Source organism: Oppia nitens, unplaced genomic scaffold (assembly GCF_028296485.1).
Source record: "Oppia nitens isolate AA-2021 unplaced genomic scaffold, nextdenovo-longstitch-racon4-pilon3 scaffold17_pilon_pilon_pilon, whole genome shotgun sequence".
Classification (NCBI taxonomy): Eukaryota; Metazoa; Arthropoda; class Arachnida; order Sarcoptiformes; family Oppiidae; genus Oppia; species Oppia nitens.
In genome coordinates, this window is record NW_026533196.1 from 1570538 (window position 1) to 1598229 (window position 27692).

General features: G+C 30.2%; 6 protein-coding genes across 8 annotated transcripts; 4 read left to right on the plus strand and 2 right to left on the minus strand.

Moving 5' to 3' along the window:
- Positions 1-324: 324 nt before the first annotated feature.
- Positions 325-2865, plus strand: LOC128965547 (probable cyclin-dependent serine/threonine-protein kinase DDB_G0292550). The gene is made up of 4 exons (XM_054312253.1): positions 325-1193; positions 1257-1825; positions 1898-2548; positions 2717-2865. Exons 1-4 carry the CDS (start codon positions 325-327, stop codon positions 2863-2865), a joined length of 2238 nt encoding a protein of 745 aa, XP_054168228.1.
- Positions 2866-3788: 923 nt separating this feature from the next.
- LOC128965312 (PHD finger protein 12-like) lies at positions 3789-7246 on the plus strand. The gene is made up of 4 exons (XM_054311977.1): positions 3789-4292; positions 4369-4625; positions 4686-6255; positions 6326-7246. The coding sequence occupies exons 1-4, from the start codon at positions 4245-4247 to the stop codon at positions 6965-6967; spliced, it is 2517 nt and encodes an 838-aa protein (XP_054167952.1). The 5' UTR covers positions 3789-4244; the 3' UTR covers positions 6968-7246.
- Positions 7247-8893: 1647 nt separating this feature from the next.
- LOC128965314 (oxysterol-binding protein 2-like) lies at positions 8894-11967 on the plus strand. The gene is made up of 5 exons (XM_054311980.1): positions 8894-9339; positions 9409-10819; positions 10878-11195; positions 11262-11434; positions 11525-11967. Exons 1-5 carry the CDS (start codon positions 9209-9211, stop codon positions 11892-11894), a joined length of 2403 nt encoding a protein of 800 aa, XP_054167955.1. The 5' UTR covers positions 8894-9208; the 3' UTR covers positions 11895-11967.
- A 572-nt stretch (positions 11968-12539) lies between these two features.
- Positions 12540-13556, minus strand: LOC128965328 (endoplasmic reticulum resident protein 29-like). Its single transcript, XM_054311997.1, has 2 exons — positions 13336-13556; positions 12540-13241 (listed from the first exon to the last, which is right to left on the minus strand). The coding sequence occupies exons 1-2, from the start codon at positions 13438-13440 to the stop codon at positions 12588-12590; spliced, it is 759 nt and encodes a 252-aa protein (XP_054167972.1). The 5' UTR covers positions 13441-13556; the 3' UTR covers positions 12540-12587.
- A 172-nt stretch (positions 13557-13728) lies between these two features.
- LOC128965309 (putative uncharacterized protein DDB_G0282133) lies at positions 13729-19679 on the plus strand. 3 transcript variants are annotated; one of them, XM_054311973.1, is made up of 7 exons: positions 13730-14155; positions 16008-16947; positions 17051-17110; positions 17209-17284; positions 17355-18876; positions 18963-19101; positions 19174-19679. In XM_054311973.1, exons 1-7 carry the CDS (start codon positions 14102-14104, stop codon positions 19236-19238), a joined length of 2856 nt encoding a protein of 951 aa, XP_054167948.1. In that variant the 5' UTR covers positions 13730-14101; the 3' UTR covers positions 19239-19679. The 3 variants fall into 3 exon arrangements, with proteins under 3 accessions (XP_054167949.1, XP_054167948.1, XP_054167947.1); XM_054311972.1 differs by having other exon boundaries at positions 17188-17284; positions 19174-19678; XM_054311974.1 differs by lacking the exon at positions 17051-17110 and having other exon boundaries at positions 13729-14155.
- A 3144-nt stretch (positions 19680-22823) lies between these two features.
- LOC128965331 (ras-related protein Rab-5B-like) lies at positions 22824-24909 on the minus strand. Its single transcript, XM_054311999.1, has 4 exons — positions 24725-24909; positions 23733-23960; positions 23515-23666; positions 22824-23434 (listed from the first exon to the last, which is right to left on the minus strand). The coding sequence occupies exons 2-4, from the start codon at positions 23893-23895 to the stop codon at positions 23102-23104; spliced, it is 648 nt and encodes a 215-aa protein (XP_054167974.1). The 5' UTR covers positions 23896-23960; positions 24725-24909; the 3' UTR covers positions 22824-23101.
- Between the last annotated feature and the right edge of the window lie 2783 nt (positions 24910-27692).

The window sequence follows — 27692 nt, forward strand, 5'->3', positions numbered from 1 at the left end:
TACAACACATACAACACATACAACACATACAACACATACAACACATACAATACAAACAGTGAATTACAGTATATTTTTCAGACATTATTTGATGTTTTGCTTTAAAGTCATAAAACGTTAAAAACAAATATCAATAATAATAATAATAATATAATTGATTTGTCATTGAATTAATTGTTTTGAAATATCTATTGAAATGTTATTTAATTGTTTGCATTTGTGTCCACAACTTCTTTGATTGTCAAACACACAAACTATTTAACAAATATCATATAAATTGTTTGGTTTTGTGTTTTTTAAGTCAATTGTCGTTTTCTCAGACCAATGAAGAAGTACCGAATTAACGATATATTGGCCGACAATAGCGGTTCCCAACAGAATGGTATCGACAGACAGCTGTCGTCATCACATTCATCGCAGAGGTTTCAGATGAACCAAAATCTACAGAACCGTAACCAACGACGATATGAGGCCGACGGCAGTGAAGAGGAAGAAAATCAAAGACAGAATCACTTATTGTCGATTTCGCAGTCATCTCAAGCGATGCCACCATTTGTGCCATCGATTCAGCGAAACATGAACTCTGGTTCGGGTGAAGAGACCAATTCTGTGTCCAATATGGCCAACATATCAAACATTGATGCCAACAGTCTTTATAGTAAACTTAAAGAACTACAAGAAGCAGAACAACGACTCAAACAAGTAGAAGATCTGATGAAATCTATCGAAAAGATGGAAAATAACATAAAGGAAGCGAAAAAGGAAACCTCTGTTAATGACACGCGAAACACATCTAACGAAATGCAGACAAAGTTTACGACAAGAAATAATGTCACCAAACCATCGATTAAGAGCGTTGTCTCGCATTCAACTCAAACACAACCTAAACAATTGTCTCAGACGTCTGCAAACAATATAGTAAACAATTCACAGAAGAATGTAATTACTCGAAACATTGAAGAAAACAATTTGGAGATAAATGTTAATACAAACAACACATCGCAAAACTTGTTGTCGCAATCAATGGATTTTTGTGACAATAACTTGGGATACAATACTGATATCGATGAAAGCGAATCCAATAGCGAAGAATCATATAATCAAATGAATGGCAATTTGATCCGATCTATGAGATCACAGTTTGATTCAATGCGTTCTCAATTCGAGACAATGCTTCCAGTATTGGAAAACCAGTTCACTAATGGATCGATTAATTCAAATATTAATACAAATATAAATTATAATCAAAATAATAGTCATCCAAACAATATAGCTATTAGTAATAATTACATGAATAACCAGTTTTTTCATTTAATGCTTCTTCAAAATTATCAGATCCTTCAGCAACAACAAATGCTTTTGCTATGGCTTCAGAACCAACAAAGTCAGTGCCAAACACCACAAACAACACATCCTACACAACCAATTACCCAACCGTCTCAAAGACATGTGAATCATAATTCGCAACATTATATGAATGGCATTAATGGCAGACATAGCAATGTTTCAACTGTGCCTCAAAACCTACTTCATTACCGAAACCCAACTCTAAATTCCACGAGAAATAATGAGGCAAATGCTCATAATATGACAGCCCTTAACAATCAAGTGGTTCCCGGAGTTCGGGCCAACAATTATTGGGATAATTTCAAGAGCTATTCGCGACAAAACAAGTTGAGCGCTTCGGCTAATAGTAAGACCAATGAAGATATATATTTGACACACAATCAGATGGTAATGGGAAACGATCAGCAAATGATACACAACACAAACCATTCACCAAATTCAACATTAGGTCGACATTCATCCAAAGCAGCCAATGCTAGTCAAGTGGAGAAACAACAAAATTTGTCGCAAAAATTCAATGATTTAATACAAAACAAATCACAAAATTCAGATTCAAATAATTTTGCTGCACTTTTCTCTATATTAGAGAAACTAATTGAAAATGAAGATAAAATTTCTTCAAAAGTCTGTCCAAAGAAAAAGTCAACAAATTTAGTTATGTCTTCAGATAATGACGAAGAATGCGGTGCAGTAGGAGGTGTGGGCATCACTAATGTTGTCAACAATCAGGTCCAGACCGATGACCTTAATGATGGTAATAGTAAGGCATTGCAATCAAATACATCCGTACGATCTTCTATGTCTGGTCCGAATATATCACTGCCTCTGCACATACCTGCTAGTAGTGGTGCAATTAGAAAGAAACCTCGAAATCAAGAGATTCTTGAATTTTCATCTAAAGTCGATAACAGTGAAAATTTTGCGTTTTCTTTAGCTATTGGATCTGAATTGGTTAGACCACTGATGGCAGCGGAAGGTCGTTCATCTGAAGGATCCACTGCTAATGCAATGGTCCCACAGAAGCAACAAATACTTTTAGTACGCCCTCCAACTACGGGTGCGCCGCCATATGATTGTGATAGCAATAGTAATGTTTCATCTGATGATCAATTGGCTGAAGCGGATCAAACTGTTTCTGAATTAATAGTTTCTGAATCTGACACACATCTCAATAACAATAATGTTAATATTAATAATGTTAGTATAATTAGTACAGTTAATAATAATAATAATAATAATAGTACTATTACATGTACTACTACTACTACTTCTACTAATAATAATAATAACATTAATACAAACATTAATCAAAACAATCCAATGAATGGACAAACATCGGACATCTCCGGAATTCCACGATCTCTTGCAGAAGACAACACTGTTGTCGCTATTGATAACAAAGTTGAAGACGAGGAGGAAGAAGAAGAAGAAGAAGAGGAGGAGGAGGACGACATTATGGGCAACACATCTAATGAGAGCGCTATACGCCTAAGCGGTGATGGAGAACAAGGACTTTGAAGTGATTGCCTAATTGTCTTTGTCCTCATATTTCATCAAATATTATCTAAAAAAATAATAACTAGACTTTTCATCTTAATTAACAAATTATATGCTTTTAGTTTTTTTCTTAATTTAATATTTTTTATTTATAGAAAACAAATATTTATCATCCGATTTAGTTAATATTTAATGTACGGTAAACTTTAATTTAATGTTTCGTATAACTATTATTAGTTAAAGAAATACATGAGTTATTTTTAACAATTATTTCACTGATTAAATAATGCAATATTAGATGCTTTAGATGATTATTATTCATTAAATAATTGATTTCATTAAAAATTCAATATTTTCTTAAAGAATGTTTTTTTTGATTACTTTTGAAAAAAAGTTGTTTTTTGTTAAATAACACGTTTGACAGCATTTAATAAATATGAATAAATGAAAGGATGTAATGATGTAATGAATTTGATTGGAAATACTATTAAAAATATTTGTTTATTTATGTAATAATAAAAATTCTTCAAAAATAATCATTTTTTTGTTATAATTTTATTTTATATTTAGTACTTTTATAAAATGCATTTAAGATTTAACTAAAAAAAAGTCATTAATATTTAAGGAAATAAACAAAATTAATATCATTTACAATATGTAATACTGTATTTAATTTATAATAATAATTATTGATAAAAATATTTTACATATAAATTTAATTTAGATATTATTGTATTTTCACAAATTAATAAAATATTAATAACTTTATAATAATAATTAAAAAAAATAATTTTCACTGAAATTATTTATTTGATGTGACAATTTTGAATAGTATTAAAAGTTTACTAAAAAACTAAATATAACTAAAGATATTGAATATTAAAATTGTTAAAATCATAATTTAAAAATTGTCCATGAGCATTTTGACATTATTATTAAGTGATACACTGTATTATAGTGTAGAGTAGAGTACAGTACAGTATTGCCGCTAAAACGATAACATTATTGAATCCCCTATTTGTTGACACAATGGATACACCAGTTGTCTAAAAATATTGTACCTCTACTTTCAATGCAATCATATATAACGTTATGGTATTGTAGGGAAAGGGATAGCTATTGGTATTACTAATATTGTGAGTGTTTGTGACTATACTATCATTAGTGTTGTCTGTATTGAGGGTTGTATTGAATATACAAATCAAAACATAGTATAAATGAGTGTAACTTTAGTGACGTCTGAATAGTAAAGCATTTGTTCATTAATGAGACAAATGGCGGACCAATTGATCGACCAATTGATCGCTCACTTCGGCCGACGATTTGATTGTTTTCATCACTTAGTGATCGCTAATAAACGCGTCAACACGTGAAACACAAGTAACGCGTGTGAAGAGACAATGCAGACCATTGAATATGATCTCAACGTCTCCGGAGGTCTTATGCCTGTAAGACAATCAAAGACATGGCAACAGTTGTCTCCTATTGTTATTAATCAACTTATTTATTGCTTCCGATTGACAGCAAATCAACGCTTTGACGGCTCCTCCGGCTAGTGAAGAGTCGACGCGAAAGAAGAAACTGAAGAAAACAATGGCCAGACAGACACCGATCAGCAACGACACCAACAATAATAGCAATTACAACAATAGTCGGCCAATGCTTTCGCGGCAAACAAAGACAGGCAAAGCACCAAATCATGAATATTGCGATTCATGTCGTGAGGGCGGAGATCTGCTTTGTTGTGACCGCTGTCCAAACGCTTTTCATCTTCAATGCCAGTCTGTTAACGCATTATCACATATTGTCACATGAGTTCATTGAAACTTTCATTTATTTAGTGATCCACCACTCGATGAGGAGGATGTACCACAAGGTGAGTGGTTATGTCGTAAATGCAAACAATTGGTCAAAGAAGAGGTCGACGAATCTGACGAGGAGAGCGATGAATCGGAAGAAGTACTTGAAAGCAAAGACAATATTCAAAAGCCATTCTCATTATTGATAAGAGCGGCGCAAACATTGAATCCCAAACAGTTTCAATTGCCTAACGATTTAATGCCATCGATTCAATTGGTCGGAACTTCAAGGAGAGGTAATAACAAAAATGGAAAGAAACAGATCCATGAAATGGACAACAATATAGTGGCATTTCCGGTAAAATTGTGTTATCAGTGCTCAAAAAGTTGTCGAAAGGCGCCATTAATTCAGTGTGATTACTGTCCGCTATTGTTTCATCCCGACTGTCTGGACCCACCCCTAACAGTGTTGCCAACCGGACGCTGGATGTGTCCAAATCATTCACAACATATAATTGAACAAAAACTATTAGATTCTGTTAGTTTAAGTGAGCGAATCAAACTCTGGGATCAGTTTTCAGGTTCTGTATCACACGATGTCATCCAAATGGAGTTTTTTAAGAAAGTGCATCGAGTGAGTCCACCATTTCGTACGAAAATAGGTTTACCAATCAATAATAAAGTAGTAGTTCCCGAAGCAATTAAACAAATGTACAAAATTCGTCCCTCACTTCTACCAAATTCTAACCAATTGGCACTTAAAATGGAGAACAATGAGTGCCTCACAGCTTCTAAAAATGATAGACCAACTGCTGAACAACAAGAGGAATGGCTCTCGAGTTTGATTGCATTTCAATCAAGTGTTGCACAATACCTGAGTTCATCAAAATGTACTAATAATAAGCCCAACTCATCCATTGCCATCTCTTCAAGCAAAGACATTAGTGATTTAAACAGTAAATTGACTGAAAACTCTGTGAAAATCAATTCTCATACTTCAATGAATGGTCCGATAGATCAATCATTTGAAGATAATATCTCTCTAAAGAAAGACACAAATAGTGATCTAAGAAAGGATACGAGTAGTGATAAAAATAATAATAATAATAATAAAGAGTTCATTCAAATGAATGGTAATATAAGCTGTTCATCGCCAGTATCTTCTGACAAACGAATCTCTATTTCAAACAATCATTTTAATGCAATCGCTATACAAAACATAGAGAGTATTGCAGACTTAAGTCGATTGGACGACATTATAGTCCGACAGTTAGCTTATCAGCGGATACAACAAATACGTGACCAGAAAGCTATTGACGTAAATCATAATATGAATGTCATACAGAACCAGAGTTCACTATCATCTTCATCATCGACAACACCATCATTTCAGACAACAATTCGTAGAATAGGTTTAAATGATGTCAGAGCTCGAGCTGTTTTATGTCCAATTCTTATTAAATCGAGTACAGGATCATCAAATGGTCCCACTATTGTCATGTCTTATCGGACATTAACAATCGGTACGAGTTGTGACAATGATGTAGTATTAGGTGATTACGGGCACTGCAACTATGTGTCGCCCAAACACGCGTCCATTTTTTATGATGAAGTGAGTATATGATTAAATTACAATTAATTTAATTTAATAAAACTAATTTGAAAATTGAATTGATTTGCAGACGTCACACAATTATGAGCTGATAAACTACTCAGAACACGGAACTACTGTCGACAATGTCTTGTATTCGTGTGATTTCTCGGACAAGAAAATTCATAATACAAAGCACATCAACTCTCATACTGTTTCAACGGTTAAAGATTTGATTGATAATAAAAAGAGACGAAAGTCTATACAAAATAATAAGAAAATAAAAAATTCTGACAAAGAGTCGAGTCCTGAGAAGAGAAAGCCAAACACAAATGGAAACAATAATAATAAGAAGAGAAAGACTACTAAAATTGAATCGACAGAAGAAAGCGCACAAAAGGACAACGATTTCAAAACAAATAAAATTATTTTCAGAAAGGATTTCGACTCTGAAAACATTGAAAGGGTTACCATCCAAACAAAAAGCCCACTGACTATGAGTTCCCGTTCCGGACAAACACATAAGCCCTGCGCTTGTAAGGCAAGCTGTTCGTCACTTATTGGACCCAATGGTGCCGGTTGGGAAGGAACTGCACTTCTACATCATGGAAGTCACATCAAAGTGGGCTGTAAAGAGTTTATATTTAGTATAACCAATAACGGCATTACTCAAACACAAACCAACTCATCGATATCCTCTTCACCTAAGAATGCCATCAAAATAGAGAAATGACATCAATTGGACTCATAGTTATGTTATTTCTTGATTTTAATACACAATACTTATCGTACAAATCATAAATGAAATGATGGCACAACACATGTATAGGAAATATGTATTTTTTACCATAAACCTAGTCTTGAGATGAAAAAAATCACTAGCATTTGTGACAAAATGGGAATTGATTTGACTTTTAATTTATTATTATTATAAATTAAATTTACTCATGAATATGATATAAGAATAATGAGTTAAATTTGGTGTAAATAATATTGTAATTGTTGTATAAAATTTATGTAATATCATGAATCCATTTGATTCAACTCATCCAGCCATAGATTTTTCGTTTGTATAAAGAATTTAGTAATTTATAATTTTCAGTTTGTTTTTTAAGCTCAATATTAATCCATTTATTCATCATTTTTTATTATTATTAATATAATTGTATGTTTTTAATTAATCACATTTAAATTATAATTGAAATGTTAAATATAATGAAATATGAAATCTTTTACTATTGAGTGTTACAACTTTATTTATGACAAATTTGCTGTTTTTAATTTGTATTTTACATTAAATTTTAATTAACTTAACAAATAGAAAAATAAATTGTTTTGATTTTTATAAATGTTTTGCAAATGTTATTTAAATTAACGGAAACAAAAAAAAACAATTGATTTATAATTTAATTGAATATTAGGGAATGTATTGATTGTTTTTTATAACACTGTATATAAATCATATACTGTTATAATATGATATTTATGTATAAAAAATGCTATCATTGTGTTAGACGTTAAGTACATGACATTAACTTTTTGAGGCAATTAATGAACACTTAGTTTTAACTCAAGTAATAAATTGTTATCAAAATGCTATCAAATTCCTGTTTTTGTCTTTTTCTGTAACTTTTTTAATCGTTTAAAAATCAATGAATGATCTGTTAAACGACTGATAAGCATATATATGGCTTCCGGTGTACAGCCCTTACGCAACAAATTCAATAAAAGACTTTTTTTAGACAAAAAAAACAATATATCATAATTGTTAGTCAATTTTTTAGCGATAATAATCTTATCAAATAAAACAACAATAAATACCAGAAGACTTCGTAATTGATCTCAATGTTTGTGGTCTGAAGCAGAAGATATAGTTTGGCATTGATGGCCGACACGTCCTCTTTGGTTGACTTGAGAGCAACCGACGAGAGTTTTGATCCGCCGTTATGACTCTTGGTCTCTACCATTGTTATTGACCGGCGATCTCTTAATATTAAGAAAATCTCCAAACAAATGATATGCCAATTATAATGACCAGTAGTTTGAAAAAAAATCAACTGAAGATATGTTTTATTATCAAATGATATATCGGTTTTGATGGCAAACCAGTCATTCAATTGAATCGATATTTTTATTCAAAAGTCAAAAACACATTTTGTTTTTCTAAATCGCTATTTATTTGTCAATAAGTTTGCCATAAATAACGTCTTTGTATTGTTTGTTCCCAACCATACCATTCATACAGTCGTTTGCAAACAAATGGCAAACGTTTTTCATTGAAAATCAATTATTATTATTATTATTATTATAACCCAAACATTAGTTCAAATGAAAACCAGTGTAAACATTAGTCTCTAAATATTAGTCAATTGAAAACAGTTGTGCAATACTTTCAATAATAATAATAATAATATATTATAACGATTTGTTGCATTGAATTGACTGTTTTGTGTGTGTATTATATGTGTAATACATTTACCGTAAGAGTGAGTGTATGTACTGTAATGTTCTGTAATGTTATGGCAATAATAATAGTAATAATAATACTATAGCTGTCATAGCCTAGCATTTAATGCAATCATTTGTTTGATTTGACAAAAAATCTTTAAAAATTCATTACATTTGTATAATAATTATAATATTAATAATTATTATTATATCGACGGCTATTTTTATGCATATTAATAGTGAGATATGCTTTCCTCTCAAACAACCCAAAGACTAAACAAACGTCTAACACATCATTAGTTTGTATTTTTTCATTCAATAATCAAATGAGTGATTCATTCAATGTATTTGTAAAACCAATTGACAACAAATCGCCCAAAAGATTGTCAATAAAAAACATAACAAACAATACATCGATTCGTAACATATTTTGTTGTTTTATTGATTAAAACCTATAATACAGTTGACTGTAATCACTGTCTGTCATATCACACATCCGATTGGATTTAGTTGTTGTGTCAAAACCATGACTGAAGTGATTCGCTTCCAACAGACGGATCACGAAATCAAGGGATGGCTTTACAAATGGACTAATTATCTCAAAGGTTACCAAAAGAGATGGTTTGTCCTCTCAAATGGTTTGCTCTCGTATTACAGGTATCTCTTTGATTGTTTATTACTTGATTTTCATTGTAATACTGAATGATGTGATCTCTTGATGGTAAGGAACCCGATGGAGATGAGTCAGTCGTGTCGCGGATCCATAAGTCTAGTATCAGCTGTGATTCATACAGAAGACTCATGCAATTTCGTGGTCGCAAACGGAGGCACTACTCAAACGTTTCATTTAAGAGCCGTTAATGAGATTGAACGACAAAAATGGGTGACCGCTCTTGAATTGGCCAAAGTTAGGGCCATTAGACAACTCGACTCAGAAGACGATGACGTCTACGATATGAATAGCGACAAAAATGAGTTGCAAACTGTGCTCAAATGTTTGGCCACCAAATTAGACACACTTCATACGTGTCACGATGTTATCATAAAACATGGATCAGCTCTTCAGCGATCGCTTATCGAAATGGAACAATTAGATAATCCTAATGATGCCATAAATAAAAGTAAAACAGTCAACGAAAGAGCCACTCTTTTTCGTATAACATCTTCGGCTATGATTAATGCCAGTGCAGAGTATCTAACATTAGCTCAAACTCAGGCCAAGAAATGGCAAAAACTCTTACAACACGAACACGAGTCACGTCTGAGATTAGAAGAACTGGTGGAACAGTTGGCGAAACAGCACTCACATCTGGAACAGAGAGCTATTAAACAGGTGGCCAACTCTAACACATCTAACATTAACTCCAATATCAATTCAGATGATGATGAATTTTATGATGCGGAGGAAACTACCGCTGACTTCATCGTTTCTTTTCCGGGAAAAGCGCACCGAATCAGTAACGCAACAAACGTCCAAACGATATCTAAAGTAAAACAAAGTTCAATCACTTCATTACCTGCTGAGCACAACCACTCTGATGAATCTTCTGGCAGTGAGGTGAGTGATGGCGAGTGTGAAGAGTCAGCCGCCGGTGTTATTACGCGCAAAAAATCGCGACATAAGAGTTTAAATTTTAAAGATTTAAATTCAAGTAATATTGTAACAAAAGTAGTCAATGATCCCAATGATGGCGACTCTACAAAGTCTTCGAGTACACCAACTACTCCTTTATCGACAGTTGATAGAGTAGATCAATTTGGTGGTGATAATGGTAGCATATGTAGGCGTCAGCGACGCACAACAATACCTGAGCGCCCAAATCAAAGCTTAAATTTATGGTCTTTTATGAAGAATTGTATCGGAAAAGAGTTAACCAAAATTCCAATGCCTGTTAACTTTAATGAACCACTTTCTATGCTTCAGAGACTTACTGAAGACTTTGAATACGCAGATCTATTACATAAGGCTTCCAAAGTGAAGGATAGCTGTGAACAGTTGACATACATTGCAGCCTTTAGTGTGACTACTTATGCTACCACTAGTAATAGAACCGGAAAACCATTTAATCCTCTTTTAGGAGAGACTTACGAATGTGATCGAACTGAAGATCTTGGATGGAAGTGTTTCTCTGAACAGGTTTGTCTTATTTTTATGAAATTGTTTTATATGATACATATCCCCTATTTATTAACAGGTGAGCCATCATCCGCCTGCTTTAGCCTCACATTGTGAAGGAAAAGGTTGGACATTATGGAGAGAGTTCTCAATTTCGAGTAAATTTAGAGGAAAATATCTCCAAATAACACCTCAAGATATAACACACGTTGAGTTTGAGGCCAGTGGTAATCACTATACTTGGAAAAAAGTTACGACAACTGTTCACAATATAATTGTCGGAAAACTATGGGTTGACCATCACGGGGATATGACTATTACTAATCATACTACTGGTGATAAATGTCACCTTAAATTTATTCCTTATAGTTACTTCTCAAGAGATATTCCACGAAAAGTATTATTATTATTAATTATTTGTTTAATTAATAAAATGGTACTAAATATTAAATTATTATTTCAGGTGACGGGTGTTGTAGTAGATAAAGAGGGAACTCCTAAATGGGTCCTTCAGGGTACGTGGGATAATAAAATAGAGTCGGCCAAAGTCATAAATAGTCACGGCTCGGCCAAAGGAGGCAAACCGATCATTGAGACGGCAACTCCTAAAGTGATTTGGAAACGTGTATTTCCTTCGTAAGTATAAAATATAAATTTATAATTATAAGAATATACTGTATATGTATCGATAATTTTTGATTATAATTATAAATGATGAATGAATAGCGCCGAATATGATCGCATGTATAACATGACTCTACTCGCTGTACAACTCAATGAACCCGAACCGGGTGTCGCACCCACTGATAGTCGGGTAAGACCTGATCAGAGGCTTATGGAAGAAGGAAAATGGGACGAAGCGAATGCTGTTAAGGGAGTTCTTGAAGAGAAACAGCGAACTGTTCGTCGACAGCGCGAAGAGGAGGCAGAGAAGGCGACTAATGAGGGCCGACCTTATATGCCTTATGATCCCATTTGGTTCACTAAATCTAAAGATCCCATCACTGGTAATCCGGTTCACATGTTTTCAGGAGAGTATTGGCGCTGTAAAGACAAACAAGACTGGTCTCGATGTCCCAAAATATTCTTAGAGTAAAGTCTTGTTAAAAAAAATATAATTTTCAGTGCCTTTGCTTTCGTTAAAAAAATGAATGGATGTTTCAATTGGTTGTCCGTTCATCACAACATAAAATGAAATAACTTTTTATTTTAAAAAAAGATATACATTTGTTGCCAATTTTCGATCTAAAGAGTAATTTTAACGAATTTTGTGCAATTATTTGCTTAAATAATAATGTAATAGTTATATAAATATTGATTTTTAGTATTTATTTCCTATTTTGTTGATAAATAAAAACATTTTATTAATTATTAACTAAAAAATAAATATATGATTTAATTAAAGAAAAAATATATTACCAAATTGTTAAGAAAACTTAGCGGTTTTCATTTAAATAACAATACATCAAATGTGATCAAATGAGTAACTGTTAGCTAATTTTTAATATATTGTATTTGTTAAATGTATTTATTAGCAAAACTATTGTATATTTTATAGAAATCTAAAAATTTATTTTAAAAATTACTATTTCTTGGGAAATAATGTGAAGGTGTGGGGGAAAGCAACAAAACGGGGAGTGAAAAACTATGTACAGTATGATCGGTCCAATGCAACTCATTTGTAATAACCATAAGATTAATGACAGAAATTTATCTAAAATTTATACGATTTAATGGCAATGATTATCAAATTATTTTTTTTTATTTTGTATTAAAAATATGACTTAATTTAAAGTTCACTTTTTTGTTGACTTTGTTGTTCAGTAGTGACAAAACTGAACAGAATATTAATTTTTCCTTTAATTTGATCCCTCTTTTCATTTGTCATTTTTTGCAAAACAATACCATTAAGCCTTTGTATCTCATTCTGTATGAAGACATTTCCATTTTGCAGTATTTTCTCCATAATCTGGACATAAATCTGAGCCAATTTGTGATGTTCTTCATTAGTCATTTGTTTCATTTGTTGTTTGGTTTGTTCCAAAAGTTCTAATCTATTCTCATTAGTGATAGTCTGATCCATAAATTGTTCAGCAAAAACATCCAACTCTTCTAAACACATATTTAATGGTATTTTTATACCCGAATGATATCTAACAAATCGTTTGATGTCATCTGCAATGTAGTGTCCATTATAACGAATACCATTTTCGACATTTCCGTTGTTGAACAATAAGAGTACCGGAAAGTCATCGCGAATAATGGCAAACCTTTTGGCTAAATCCAAGTTTTGTTTGTCAGCAAATTCATTGACACCCACTTCAGCCATCAAAAGATCACTATTTGTGGCCAATTTTGCCACTTTCTGGAACTCTTCGTGTTTTTCTCCATAAGGATATGGAATGTCAAACTTGATGACAGCAGTCTTGAATTTGGCGATAATCTGTTCAAAGATAATGATAAAGAAAAAGTTTTGTGAAATTTTTCAAAAACAAAACATATATTAATTAATAAATAGTTTGTTAATCACCGGAAACCTTATCGAAAGTTATGGAATCCAAGAGAACAGTACTGCTGTCGACTTGGGATGTGATCAGCAGTAAGAAGACAAGTGGTGTCAGTGTATGTGATATGCAGACCATGTCTTCTAAGAGTTGTAATGTTGATGTGGCTGTAAGTGATGGATCACATCATGTGATTTACATGAAACCAATGGATCGATCGGTTGTCTGGAAAGTTGTCAAACTTGTCTTTGCTGTCAATATGTTGTTCATGTGATGACAGATGGCATTAGTGGTGTTGTTGTGTGTGTCGTCTGATGTGTTGTTTCATTGATAGGCGGATTCAAAGATGGATGTCATGTATGTATGTATTGAATGACTATTACAGTAATGACAATACATATCACTATTACATACAATACTTAATACACATATAAAGCATAGAAATTATTAGTTAGACTTCTATACTGTATGTGTTGTGTGTGTTATAACTCAAGTGATAATCACTTTCAAAGCCAAACCATTTGTTTTCAATTTGTCTTTTAAATCGTCGCTTAATTGTCTTCATTGATGACCTCATTTTGGTGACCACACCGTTGTCTTTGGTGACCACCAATTATCCCAGCGATGGCCACACGAGTGGCGCTCCTGTGATGGACTGAATCCGTCAGTAAATTTGTTGACATATAACTAATAATATGAAGACAAATGAAAACAAACAAACAATGCTTTAACCGAAAAGCCGAAGATATTTCTTAAAATTGATTTTTTGATTTGAAAACTATTTGTAAACAACCAATTGATGACTGAAATGATAGACAATAGCAGCTCCTCTACCACTGAGATCGATGTCTTTGTAAGTATTTTATCTCATATTTGTAATGAAAAAAAATATAATAAAATAATTGGTTTTAATTATGTTTAAAATATATTCATTTATATAACTGTTTTATTATAATTTAGAAAAAATATCAAAACATTTTTAGTACTTTTTTTCCTTAAAAATAAATCTAATTTTATGTACCGTTTAATAGTCCTATATATAAACATATACAGCAATGTTATGTTTTTTAATAAAAATAATAATTAATTATACATATTATTATTATTATTATTATTGAATAGATTTTAATTGCATTCACACAACTAATGTATTATTTACACGAAAAGAGGTTTTTGACTAAAAAATATAAATTATTGTCGCTTTTAAATCTTAGGTTTTATTTTTTCCCGTAATAACTATTGCAACAAAATGTACATAAAATTTGTTTCTCATATAAATTAGTTGCTTTCGTAATGTATTTTTATTATAAATAGATATCTTTAGGTAAAAAATTGTTTGTTATAAAAGCAATTTTATTTGTGCTAATATTGATAAAATAGTGACAAATATTTTTTTCATAATTTTTAGTATAATATGTTTAATGTAATTGTATGTATCATAAGTAAAATAATGACATCAAGTTTACCGTATTTTTCTATGTTAACTGTATTTTGTTTTTTATTATTATTAAATTGGTTTTAATTTTTATTTGTTTTAAACTACACTTTTTGAGGCCAATTATGATGTCTTTTGTTTACTTATTATACTTAATGGTTAAATTGATTGATATGTTAGTTAAAGTGGATTTTTTATGTAATAAATTTTTAAGTAATTGATATGAGAGAAAAACAAATAACTTATTTATATAACAAAATTATGTATATTATGCTCATTAATGAAATATTGGATATTGTAATTAATTATTAATTGAATATCAATGAGAGCTATCATATAATAGAAAACTTATATTTTATTTTTATTTTAAAGAGAAATAAATTGTAATATATTTTTTGTTTTAACGATTGATTGACGCAAATGAGTGTCAAATATAAAGTGCTTTTTAAATCATATTTTATTTGTTGCAAATGAATTGATTTTTTATATTACTGGATAGCATAGTATTTGTTAAATTATATATATATATATAAATGAAATAATAATAATAATAATAATGCAGTTATAAAGCAATGAGTGAATGAATGGAAAATTGTGTCAAAAAAGTCAAAAAAATCCTTGAAGTTTAGTGTAGTTTAGTGTCGAGTGAATTGAGTTAACATTAGATGTATTTGAAGTCCTGAACTCAAGACTAAAAAAAAGTGATTCAAAAAGTCAAACAAACGTTTTGATGATTAGTTGTAAGCGTTTTCAATATAAACTTTATTATATATATATATATATATATATATATAATTTATATCTGTTGTGGTGATTGCCTCCGTTTTTATCGCAATTTGCTTTTTTTTATATAAACCACTGTTTGATGCCATTATCACTAATTAACTCCTCATTTTCAGTGTTCATTTAGAGAGAGAGCCTTTTTCAAACAATTTGTCGATAAAATGACTGATTTAATATCAAAATGAAAATCATTTTTATTTATAATACTTAATAGTTGATAATGATTATCAAATATAGCATTGATTTTTCATAGTATAGATTTCTATATATTTTGTATCATTTATATTAAAAATTTCATTTTCTACACATGTTTTCCAGTGTTTAGTCTCAAACCAATATAAGTGACCTCTATTTAAGTCGATAATCAGTGTTTAATGATTTTATTTTTACCATATCTTCTAAGTTTAAACTTATTATAATTTTATAATTATTATAAGGTTTATATTGTTTACTGAATTATGTATTTTATCAACTATTTTGTCATTAGGACAATCTCTCTGAGGATCAATTGAAGGATGTGTTGGATCAATTGACAGATCACAGTCGCCCAAACAGCGAGAAGTGCCCATTAGTTCGTCGTTTAAAAGAAGAGAATGCTTCTCGAGAAGAGCCCGATTTGGTGATAGCTTGTCGTCCTCAGAGACTTTCGACTACAACACGTCCTACTCGTAAATATCGTCGCAGCGGTTCTAAAGAAGCTGAGTTTGCTCGAGAGAAGAGTAATGGATCAGTTATAAACTCAGTTTCTTCCTCAAAGTCACTTCAAGACTTAATGAGTGCCAATACCTCTGAGTATGACATGCGAGCCATCGGTGCAAATAGAGGTGGAAAACGACTAAATAAGGACAGTCGTGCCAACTCATTAACTATGCCGCCTGTGTCTACTCAGCACTTATTTAATAATAATAGCATCAAAAACGATGTTTTTAATAGCGATGTCCGCAATAAGACATTAAAAGGACGTGTTGTTGGACAACACCCGAAAGAATCGGGTTGTAATGAATCAACAAATTCTAGTCGCGTTTATAATGAGTGTCCAACCACTCATACGGTTGTTAACCATAATATGGATTCTTGTGATAAAAACTATACTCCAAATTGCAATAGTTGTGCATCTGATGATCAACACATACATCCCAAAAACGAATACATAGAGATGCATGATTTGGGACGTCGAGTCAATCTGGTTCAGGTTGTCGACGGAAAACTTGTTGATTGTGAGCAACAAATCAAGACTAATGAGTCAACAACATTGCGATCCGCCAATAATGTGGACACATGTCCCGATTTTGGGCTCAAAGCTATCAACTCGAGAGATGCCATAAAAAGTGGTTCCGAACGTGTTGTTAATAATTGTGATTACAATTCAAAAGAGTCGACAAATGATATAAATGAAGACAACAAAATGATGTATTATCATCAGCCGGGTATGTGTACAGTGTTTTCTATTTGTATGTCTTGTATTAACTGCTTTTGTGTACTATTGTATACTAACACTACATAATATTTAACACCGAATGCCGTGCTTAGAGACGGGCAAACCCTACGACCCGACCCCGACTTACCTAACGAATACATATCATGATTCAGGTATTTATACCAAATAACTAATATGTAGTGTTAGTGTAATTCAATCGACACGTTTATGTACAATGAATGACAATTAGGTGACATTTGTTGGCTTTTAGATGTATCGTCTGCGTCGCCATTCAACCCGATCTACCAATCGTATCAATCGGCGACAAAATCGGAACCGACCAATAGGTAATTGATTCAAACTTGTATCACAAAAAAGACAATTTAATAATCATTTAATATATAAACTCAATTACAGCCGAATTGCGAAAAGCAAGAATAAGAAGCGAATGACAGCCGAAGCCATAAAAGCTGAAGACATTGCCGGTCATATTGGCAACAAAGACCTCGAGTTTTTAGTTGAATACGTCAACTCTGCGGGTGGAGACTCGTCAATAGATATCAACTCTAAGAATGGAAGCATTTTAGCAAATAATTCAGTTAAAGAAAATGTAAAAAAGAAAAATCAAATGACGAACAATAGTGTCTCTAAAAGAAAGAACGGTTCGAATGTTAACTCCAATCAAAGTGCATCCCATAAGAGTAATAGTGTTTCGGCAAACATTCCGCTGTCATCTTCATCCTCAAGCAGTAGTGATGAGGGAAACAGTGTCAGCAAACACTCAGACTTTGCTCAAAGAACTAATTCTCAAACACATGAAACTACTAGTCCTCTAAACTCTAGTTCTGAATCTAATGACAAAAAATTGAGTCGTGAAGACTCTGACTTTTTAGAGGAGGAAACGCTATCGTTGTCGACACACAACTCATTTTCTTTGATTGAATCCAACATTAGTGCAGATCTTCTTTGCACAGCTTCTGATTCAGAGATGGCCGACAGAGAAAAAGGTTTTGTTACTCCTAAGAGTAAACACTTTAAGAGACGAATGCATCGCCAAGAGAACCAAAGGTTTAATAAGTCACAGTCAATGCAGTCATCGACTTCAACAACTCCTTCGTCATCAACTGTTTCGGGCGCCGGTGTTTCATACGAACGGTTCTCAGGAATGAGAGGCTATGAGAGTGAACGTGAGTATACGGATGACTTTCGTCGCTATCAAAGCAAATCTGTTTGCAGTCGTCGCAAATCAGTGCCTCATTCGGAGCACAACTCAGCCTATAATTCAGACGGAGAAATGTCTTGTCATTCAATGCCCATTCGAAACGACTCTTTAAAAACCGAAAAGATTTACTCTGAGTCACGAACCACTCCATCATCGATATCATCGACACCTAAAGCTTCATATGCAGACATCGCTAAGACTGACAAAAAGTCTTCAATAGACACAATTATTTCACATATAAATAAAGTGCAATATCCAGCGTTTTCTCAATTGGATTCATCGTTGTCACTAATGGTCGACGACTTGACACCATCCACATCACAGAACAACTCACAACTCATCGAATCAAATGAATCACTGCAACAGAATGTTGTGGTGACCGACAAACAAGATCTGATTAATGACTCATATAGTGCTACTATCACATCAATGACCAATACTCCTGAACCGCAAACTGATTCCCTAAATAATGAGTGCCTTTTAAGTGAGACAGTGAAGAACAACTCAATTGATATGGCAATAAATTCATCGAAAAGTGATTCAGTGGTTCCGCCTGTAATTATGTTAGACTATTCAGAGTCCGTTCCGACCAAAGATTTGGATAATATATCTTTTGGTTTCTTCGATGACGTGATTTTATTCCCAAATAATATTAATAACGATAAATCACAAACTAATATACTTAATGAAACTCTAGAGGAAAGACCAGATTGTGAGGTAATTATTTAATTAAATTCATTGACATTAAGATAAAGATAATGGTATATACTGTCCATATATAAAACGATTTGTGTATTTAACAGGCAAAGAGTCCGTTCAATACTAGTCTCGAATCGGAAAGTCAAATGAATAGCCCTATAGTGAAAGCTGATCCCATGGCGTACATCGATGTCGACAAAAGAAGCTTCAATTATGATCATATACTCGGTTTTATTAAAAAGGGTATATTTATAGCTAAAAAATCAAGTAATTATTTTAACTAACTGTTGATCTCTTGTATTAAATTTCAAATAGCGTGGGATAACGCCAAACGTGATAACCATTACCAGTGCTATGAGTCACGCCCTAAAGTCAAGTAAATAGTTTGTGCCACTTATTGCAAACTTATATAATATCATGTAATATGAAAGACACGATTTTAATCACATATTATAAGTGAATTTTTATCTACAAAAAACCATTACACACTAAAAGCAATTGATAACTTTTTTAATAATAATTTTCATCCATCAAAATCATAAATGAAAAAGCGATTTATTATTTTTTGTCAACATTTGTATTAATTTGTGAATCATTGATATCAAAGCACGAGAAGAAATAGTTTTGAATGTTTTTTCTCTGTCTTTAAGTGTCCTTTAATTTACTTTATGATGAAAATGTTGATTACATCTCATGTTTCACTTAAACAACTGATCGATAAATTTTTGTCTGATTTTATATATATTTAAAACTGAAATTTATTTTATTTTGAATTCTGTATTTAAAAAAAGTGTCGCTATTATTATAATATCGAGTGAACTAAAAGACTCATAGATTCTTTTAAATATAGATTTATATAAATAATATATATATATATATATATATATATATATATTTTAAAGATTATATATTAATATCTATTTATTATTAACATTCAAACATTTTGTTTTTCATTTTTTCATTTGTTTTTTGTTTACAAATTGTTAGTGATGAATAGCTTAAAACTAAAAAACAATTTGAGTTCACAAACAAAACTATTTACTTTATTTTAGTATTTGAAAAAATTACTTATTGTAATAACAATTATGTTTTTTTTAATTATAATTGATTGATATATTAAGTGCAGCCATTAGTTTGTGTCGACATTTTGTGTCCATCACATCAAGCATACCATTGAAGACAGACTGATCCATATGTGGACACAAATTATCGATATTTAAAAGACTTATTATTTTGTTTTTTTTGACATTTATATCAAACACTTGTTTTATGAAATGAAATACCAAATGGAAAATATAACATTTATTAGTGAAATATATGGATATTATTAAAATAATCAAATTGGAGGACAAATTGATGACAACAAACATTTGGAGTGTTTTTATTAGTAGCAAATAAACTGATTTTGTGTTTGTGTTTTTAACATATTATTATTATTATTATTGATTAATATTATTGTTAAAAAAACTTATTAATTAATATTATTTTGTTGTTTTATTTGTAACAAAAAATATCTAAAGTATTAAGTTTTGTTTTTTCAAATTAAGAATATATCAAAAAATTAACTTTTAATTTCAAATTTATGATAATGTAAACTCTTTGTGTCTTTAAAAATATTTTTTATTATAAATTTACAAAAAAAAAATATTATTATTATTATTATACAAATTTTATTATATTGTTTTTACTTAAAAATGCCAATACATTACACTTTTGAGGTCTGAGTTATAGACGTGAGAAGTCAGTGAAGATATAACTATATAAAGATTGAATGAAAACTTATAAATATATGAATAGAATTAAACTTTTGGTTAGAAAATGACATAAAAGTGATTGTTTTAAAACATTATATTTTAATTTAAATGATAACAAAAAACCAATTAATTGTGAAAAAATATATAATCCATTTGTTATTCATTATTAGCCTAAATAATGGTTGTTAAGAGTATTTAAATTTTTTAATTAAATAATTGTTATTAAAAGTTGTTTTCGTATATATTACTGATGTTTTGTTTTGCTAAATGAAGAACAAGTGGATTATAAGTTTTTAAAATACAATGTATTTATCATTCAAATTGAAAATAAGTGAATTAATTATGATTTTAACACTTGATGTTTTTAAACTTAAACAAAATAAAATATTAAACAATATTATATTGTTGTATAATTAAATGATGAGAATAATGATAACAAAAAAATGTAAAACAAACAATAAGATCTGTTTGACAATAAAGATAATGAAATGTCATATCTATTACTTATTTTTATAATTATATTATTAGTCAATTTAAGATACCGGTAAGTCATAATAAAAACAATCTTTTTCCTAATTTTTAGATAAATTTATAACATTAAAGAGAGAGAGAGAGAGAGATAGAGATCATTGTAAATGTTTGATTGTAATGTTTAGTACTAAATATTATAGCAATACATACACACCAAACATGTATTGCTATAATATTTAGTACTAAACTTTGCAATCAAACGTTTACAATGAATCTCTAATGTAAGAAATGGAGCCAATAATTGTGTAATATATTAAAGATCAGATGTTTGTAGACTAAACACAGATAAGAGATGACAACAACCCTTACCATTGCTGACAACAGATAAGTAGTACCGGTTGAACCACCGGTTGGATCAGTTATCGTTGATTAAAGTACCGGTACTTCAAAACCAAATGATTACAACAAGGATTACAATAATTTGGAAAACAATATCCAAATGACTTTCAAGACAAACCAGTCCTAAAATAATGATAGCAGTCATCAAAATCAGATGAAATTGAAATATAAAGAAACATTTGCCGTCTAATAACAAATTTCATTAAATGCATCTTTTTTTTGTATACTATTTTCTCGAAATAAATTTTTTTTTAAATAAGTTAAAATTCCAAAATTAGGTCATAAAAACTTCAGTAAAGGTTTCATCAAATAATTTGTTTTTATTATTTTATTATTTTTTAATAAAAAATCTATAGCTAAGTGATTGATATTCATAGAGTTGTCATATTTTTAACACAAAAACTATTTCAATATTTCTCAATAAAAGCAAAACATTTACACTTTGAATCAATGCAATTGATATATAATTTTTTGTAAGTTAATAATAGCATCATTTTCTATGATCCAAATGATATCTTTTTGAGCAAAAATTATATATAAATTATAATTTTATTGAAAACATTTTATTTCTAATAAATTTATACCAAATTTATCGTTAAAAACTTGATTTTTTTTATAAATGATAAATAAAAATATTTATTATAAAATTTAAATTAAATAATCTATTTAATTAAGTAATTATAATTATAAATAACCATCGTTTGCCAATTTAGCCTTAATTGCGAAATCGTTATGAAAAGTGACAATTTTCAGCATTAAAAATAAAAACAAACATAAATTTTAAATATTTACTGTAAATTATAATAGATTTTTCAATTAATATTATAATAACTTTATAAATATGAAAACCTAAATAATTTTTTATCTAAAACTATATTACTATGTAAATTATCTTTCGATATAAACTTAAATCTTACATTATTGTAATTATTTCACTAAATTATTGTTAAAATCAATATTTTCGTACAAATAGTTTAAAAATACAATAAACAGTAATAATTTGTATTATTTTTTGTAGGTTAGGGGAGGCGATAGAGTAAATGATTAAATGGTTTTGTATTATATAACCAGTGGAAACAAGATTACAGATTTACAATTAGGTATTTTTCAAGTTATTAATAATAATAATAATAATATACATTAATTATATATAACTTATTATATTCATTACCGTCTCTTTTAGTGCAAAATTCATTTTAACTAATTGTTTGTCTCAATGATAATATCAATGGAAAAGTTCTATAGTTCTCTCTTTTCATTATACAAGAAATGTTTATAAATTATAGAAACTGTTCCCAAAAGTCATTATTTATACATAAGTTATAAATCAAAACTAAATCGTGTTTTTATCATTAATTAGTGGAAATAATATATTAATTATAATATAAAACAGAAGATAATTTAAAATTATTTACAAAATATATCTCTTCAAAGCTATTCCTCTCAACAATTGAGATGGAATTGAATTTTTTGTATGTTTTTGTCATTTTTGGAAATAAATTTAAAATCATTGTTTTTATATGTTTTGCCTTTTTATATAATATTTATATATATATATATATATTTATATATTTCAATGTTATATCAAATTAATAATCGAAATATAATTAAATAATATCTCATTTACCACAACAACCACCCGATTGTTGTGGATTTTCACTCAAATCTACACCTCTACGTCCCGGCCCGGATCCAGCGTTACCGGCATTTTGATCAGTTTTGGGTAACTTTTTGGCGATCGCCAGAAAAATATCGTTTACATTCATAGCTGTCTTAGCGGACGTCTCCATGAATAGTAGTCCGTTCTCGTCGGCGTACGCCTGGGCCTCATCGGTCTCGACCGCCCGCTTCTGAGCCAAGTCAGCCTTATTTCCGGCTAAAGCTATCACTATATTAGGACTCGCCTGTCGTTGCAATTCCTTAACCCATGTCTTTGCTCGACTAAACGTGTCCTTCAAATGATAAAAAATACAAAAGTTATGTTAATTACAATAACGTTATTATTAAATAAAATTATATAATTGTTGAATACCTGATTAGTAATATCGTACACAACGATAGCCGCCTGCGCTCCCCTATAATACATAGGCGCTAACGAGTGATACCTTTCTTGACCGGCTGTGTCCCAGATCTCAAATTTAACGGTCGTGTCGTCTAAACATACCGTTTGAGTGAGGAATGCAGCTGTCATTCAAATTTTAAAAAATCATTTTCATCAGTCAAAAAAAATCACTTCTAAGGCAATGTTACCTCCAATGGTGCTCTCCTGGTACTCGTGGAACTGTCCCTTTACGAAGCGCAGCACAAGACTTGATTTACCGACGGCTGATTCGCCCAATAAAACCAGTTTGAACTGACATATCTTGCCCTGAGTGGCACCGTTAGGTCGTTGTACACCTCTATTGGCAGACATCACTGCTAATTATTGTCGTTTTTCTTTAAATAAGTTCTTCTATTTAATCTCAATAACACTGACGACTGTAATGAAACAAAACAAATGAGAAAACATCGATAAATATAACGATTAATAATTAATTCAATAAATTATATATAGTTTTATCATTTGTTAGCAATTCAGTCATACGTTCAATAAATAAATAAATAAATAAAAATCTGTATTTTTAGTAACATTTCCTTTAATTTTATAAATAATTAATTGTTTAATCAAATAATTGTTTCGTCAATGAGTTTAAACGGTTTGACCGATTGCTAACAATTGCCATTTAATTTGATCCGTCGGTGACATTGCAATAGATGAACAAATGTAGGCAACAATTGTCTCAATTTTTAGTGATTGTCTGTTAGTTTAATGATTATATTAACTAATTTAAAACAAATGTGTGAAGACTGACTGTCTGACTGATTGTTAAGCAATGGCGACAAATTGGTGACACTTCTGTACTTCACAACTGATTTTGAGCCGACAATCAATTTGAGTCAATACTGTTGGCCACACAAGCGATGTACGGATCAATTGGTGGAAGCGGTTGGTTGGGTGACAGCAGACAAGTTTTGGATGAGATGTATGATAACAGTGCTGTCGAGTGACACCTCTTTTGATAGACTAAGTGACGAAATGGCGACCATTTAATGCATACACTCTGTACTCAATGCCATTCACTTAACATTACTGACAGTACAGTGCAGTCAACACAAGTGTCACTACATATATATATTGTAACAATTGGTTGTATGTATTGGCCATTCAGTGGCCGCACGAGTGGACAGTCAACTGGTCTTACCTTAAGATGACAATCGTCGGTGCAGATGATGTCCAACGCGATGGTCTGGCAGTCGGATGGTATGAAACGTCAAACAAAAAAATCAAGTGTTTTGTTGTTATGTTTTAGTCGTCGCAGTAATCGATGGTTTGCTGTAGTGTTGTGTCAAACACTGTGTGAGTCTATTGACTATACATTACATTCAATGCATTGAAATACTCTTGTATTATATCATATGAGTAGAGTTCGGACAAATTTCCATTAGAGGGATGTTTCCTAATAAAATCCCTCCAATTTTCCCTCCCTATCCATTTAGAAAGGAAAATATATTTTATATTTCTGCTATAAATAATACCAAAACTTTTTTTTTGTATAAAATTTTATTAAAATATTTAAAATTAAATGAATTTAGTCATACTATTTAACAATAACACTCAAAATACAATTTAATACAATATTTGTTATTCAAATCTTATAATAAAATTTGTTGTTTAGAGTTCATTAGGTGGTAGCACAAGGAAATAGATTCCCTGGGAATTCCAGTGAACAGTAAAAATAGGGAACTTTTGAAAAATAAGACGAGGGATGGAATTTACTCCAACCCTACATATGAGACACAAACAGCTAAATGACGGAGCATTTTATGAGTCACTCAAACACGACATGACTTACTATACTATACATACAAAACCTATTAATATATACATACTATACGTCCAAACAGTCTATTATATACTGTATTTAAATGTATACAACAAGTAGTCATCAAATTGACATTAATTGGTCCACAAAAAGACAAATTGAGTGCAATTATTGCATCTCTCATATAATATAACCATAACTTTGACATTAATTTAAACTATAAGTTAGTTTTATTGTTATATAAATTATTTATTTTTTAATCAATTATTTTTTCAATCAATTTCTATTAATAGTATTTTTCTAATAATAAACAATTTTTGTTTGTTTGAACAAATTTTTATGATTAAACTTTGTTGTAAATTTGTTAGCATGGTCAAATTATTCAATTTGTTAGCATGGTCAAATTATTCAATTTGTTAGCATGGTCAAATTATTCAATTTGTTAGCATGGTCAAATTATTCAATTTGTTAGCATGGTCAAATTATTCAATTTGTTAGCATGGTCAAATTATTCAATTTGTTAGCATGGTCAAATTATTCAATTTGTTAGCATGGTCAAATTATTCAATTTGTTAGCATGGTCAAATTATTCAATTTGTTATGGTCAAATTATTCAATTTGTTAGCATGGTCAAATTATTCAATTTGTTAGCATGGTCAAATTATTCAATTAGCATGGTCAAATTATTCAATTTGTTAGCATGGTCAAATTATTCAATTTGTTAGCATGGTCAAATTATTCAATTTGTTAGCATGGTCAAATTATTCAATTTGTTAGCATGGTCAAATTATTCAATTTTGTTAGCATGGTCAAATTATTCAATTTGTTAGCATGGTCAAATTATTCAATTTGTTAGCATGGTCAAATTATTCAATTTGTTAGCATGGTCAAATTATTCAATTTGTTAGCATGGTCAAATTATTCAATTTGTTAGCATGGTCAAATTATTCAATTTGTTAGCATGGTCAAATTATTCAATTTGTTGGTCAAATTATTCAATTTGTTAGCATGGTCAAATTATTCAATTTGTTAGCATGGTCAAATTATTCAATTTGTTAGCATGGTCAAATTATTCAATTTGTTAGCATGGTCAAATTATTCAATTTGTTAGCATGGTCAAATTATTCAATTTGTTAGCATGGTCAAATTATTCAATTTGTTAGCATGGTCAAATTATTCAATTTGTTAGCATGGTCAAATTATTCAATTTGTTAGCATGGTCAAATTATTCAATTTGTTAGCATGGTCAAATTATTCAATTTGTTAGCATGGTCAAATTATTCAATTTGTTAGCATGGTCAAATTATTCAATTTGTTAGCATGGTCAAATTATTCAATTTGTTAGCATGGTCAAATTATTCAATTTGTTAGCATGGTCAAATTATTCAATTTGTTAGCATGGTCAAATTATTCAATTTGTTAGCATGGTCAAATTATTCAATTTGTTAGCATGGTCAAATTATTCAATTTGTTAGCATGGTCAAATTATTCAATTTGTTAGCATGGTCAAATTATTCAATTTGTTAGCATGGTCAAATTATTCAATTTGTTAGCATGGTCAAATTATTCAATTTGTTAGCATGGTCAAATTATTCAATTTGTTAGCATGGTCAAATTATTCAATTTGTTAGCATGGTCAAATTATTCAATTTGTTAGCATGGTCAAATTATTCAATTTGTTAGCATGGTCAAATTATTCAATTTGTTAGCATGGTCAAATTATTCAATTTGTTAGCATGGTCAAATTATTCAATTTGTTAGCATGGTCAAATTATTCAATTTGTTAGCATGGTCAAATTATTCAATTTGTTAGCATGGTCAAATTATTCAATTTGTTAGCATGGTCAAATTATTCAATTTGTTAGCATGGTCAAATTATTCAATTTGTTTTCTATATGTAATACTTGTATATTGTGTTCATTATGTTTGATGTTTAATAGGTGTATTGATTATGAATAATGTAATACTGTATATCACATATACTACTGTATAATATAATTCTTGATATAATATTAATAATACTGTAATTGAAATATTTTGTTGTGTATATGTATTATATGCCATTAATTATAAATTATAGCAGAAATAATTAATTTTTAAAGTTTTATATTTATCTATAGGAATATACTGTACATATTTTTTTTAATGCCATATATAATATTTATTTACTCTATAACAATATACACAGTATTATCAATCATAATATTTAAAATTGTTTTATAATTAATTGTTTCTAACATTTGCATCATTAGAGATAATGACAGCAAAGTTCGTGAATTTTAATTATAAATCATAAATAATAAGTATATAATAGCAACAAAATTATTAAATAACAAATAGATAATAT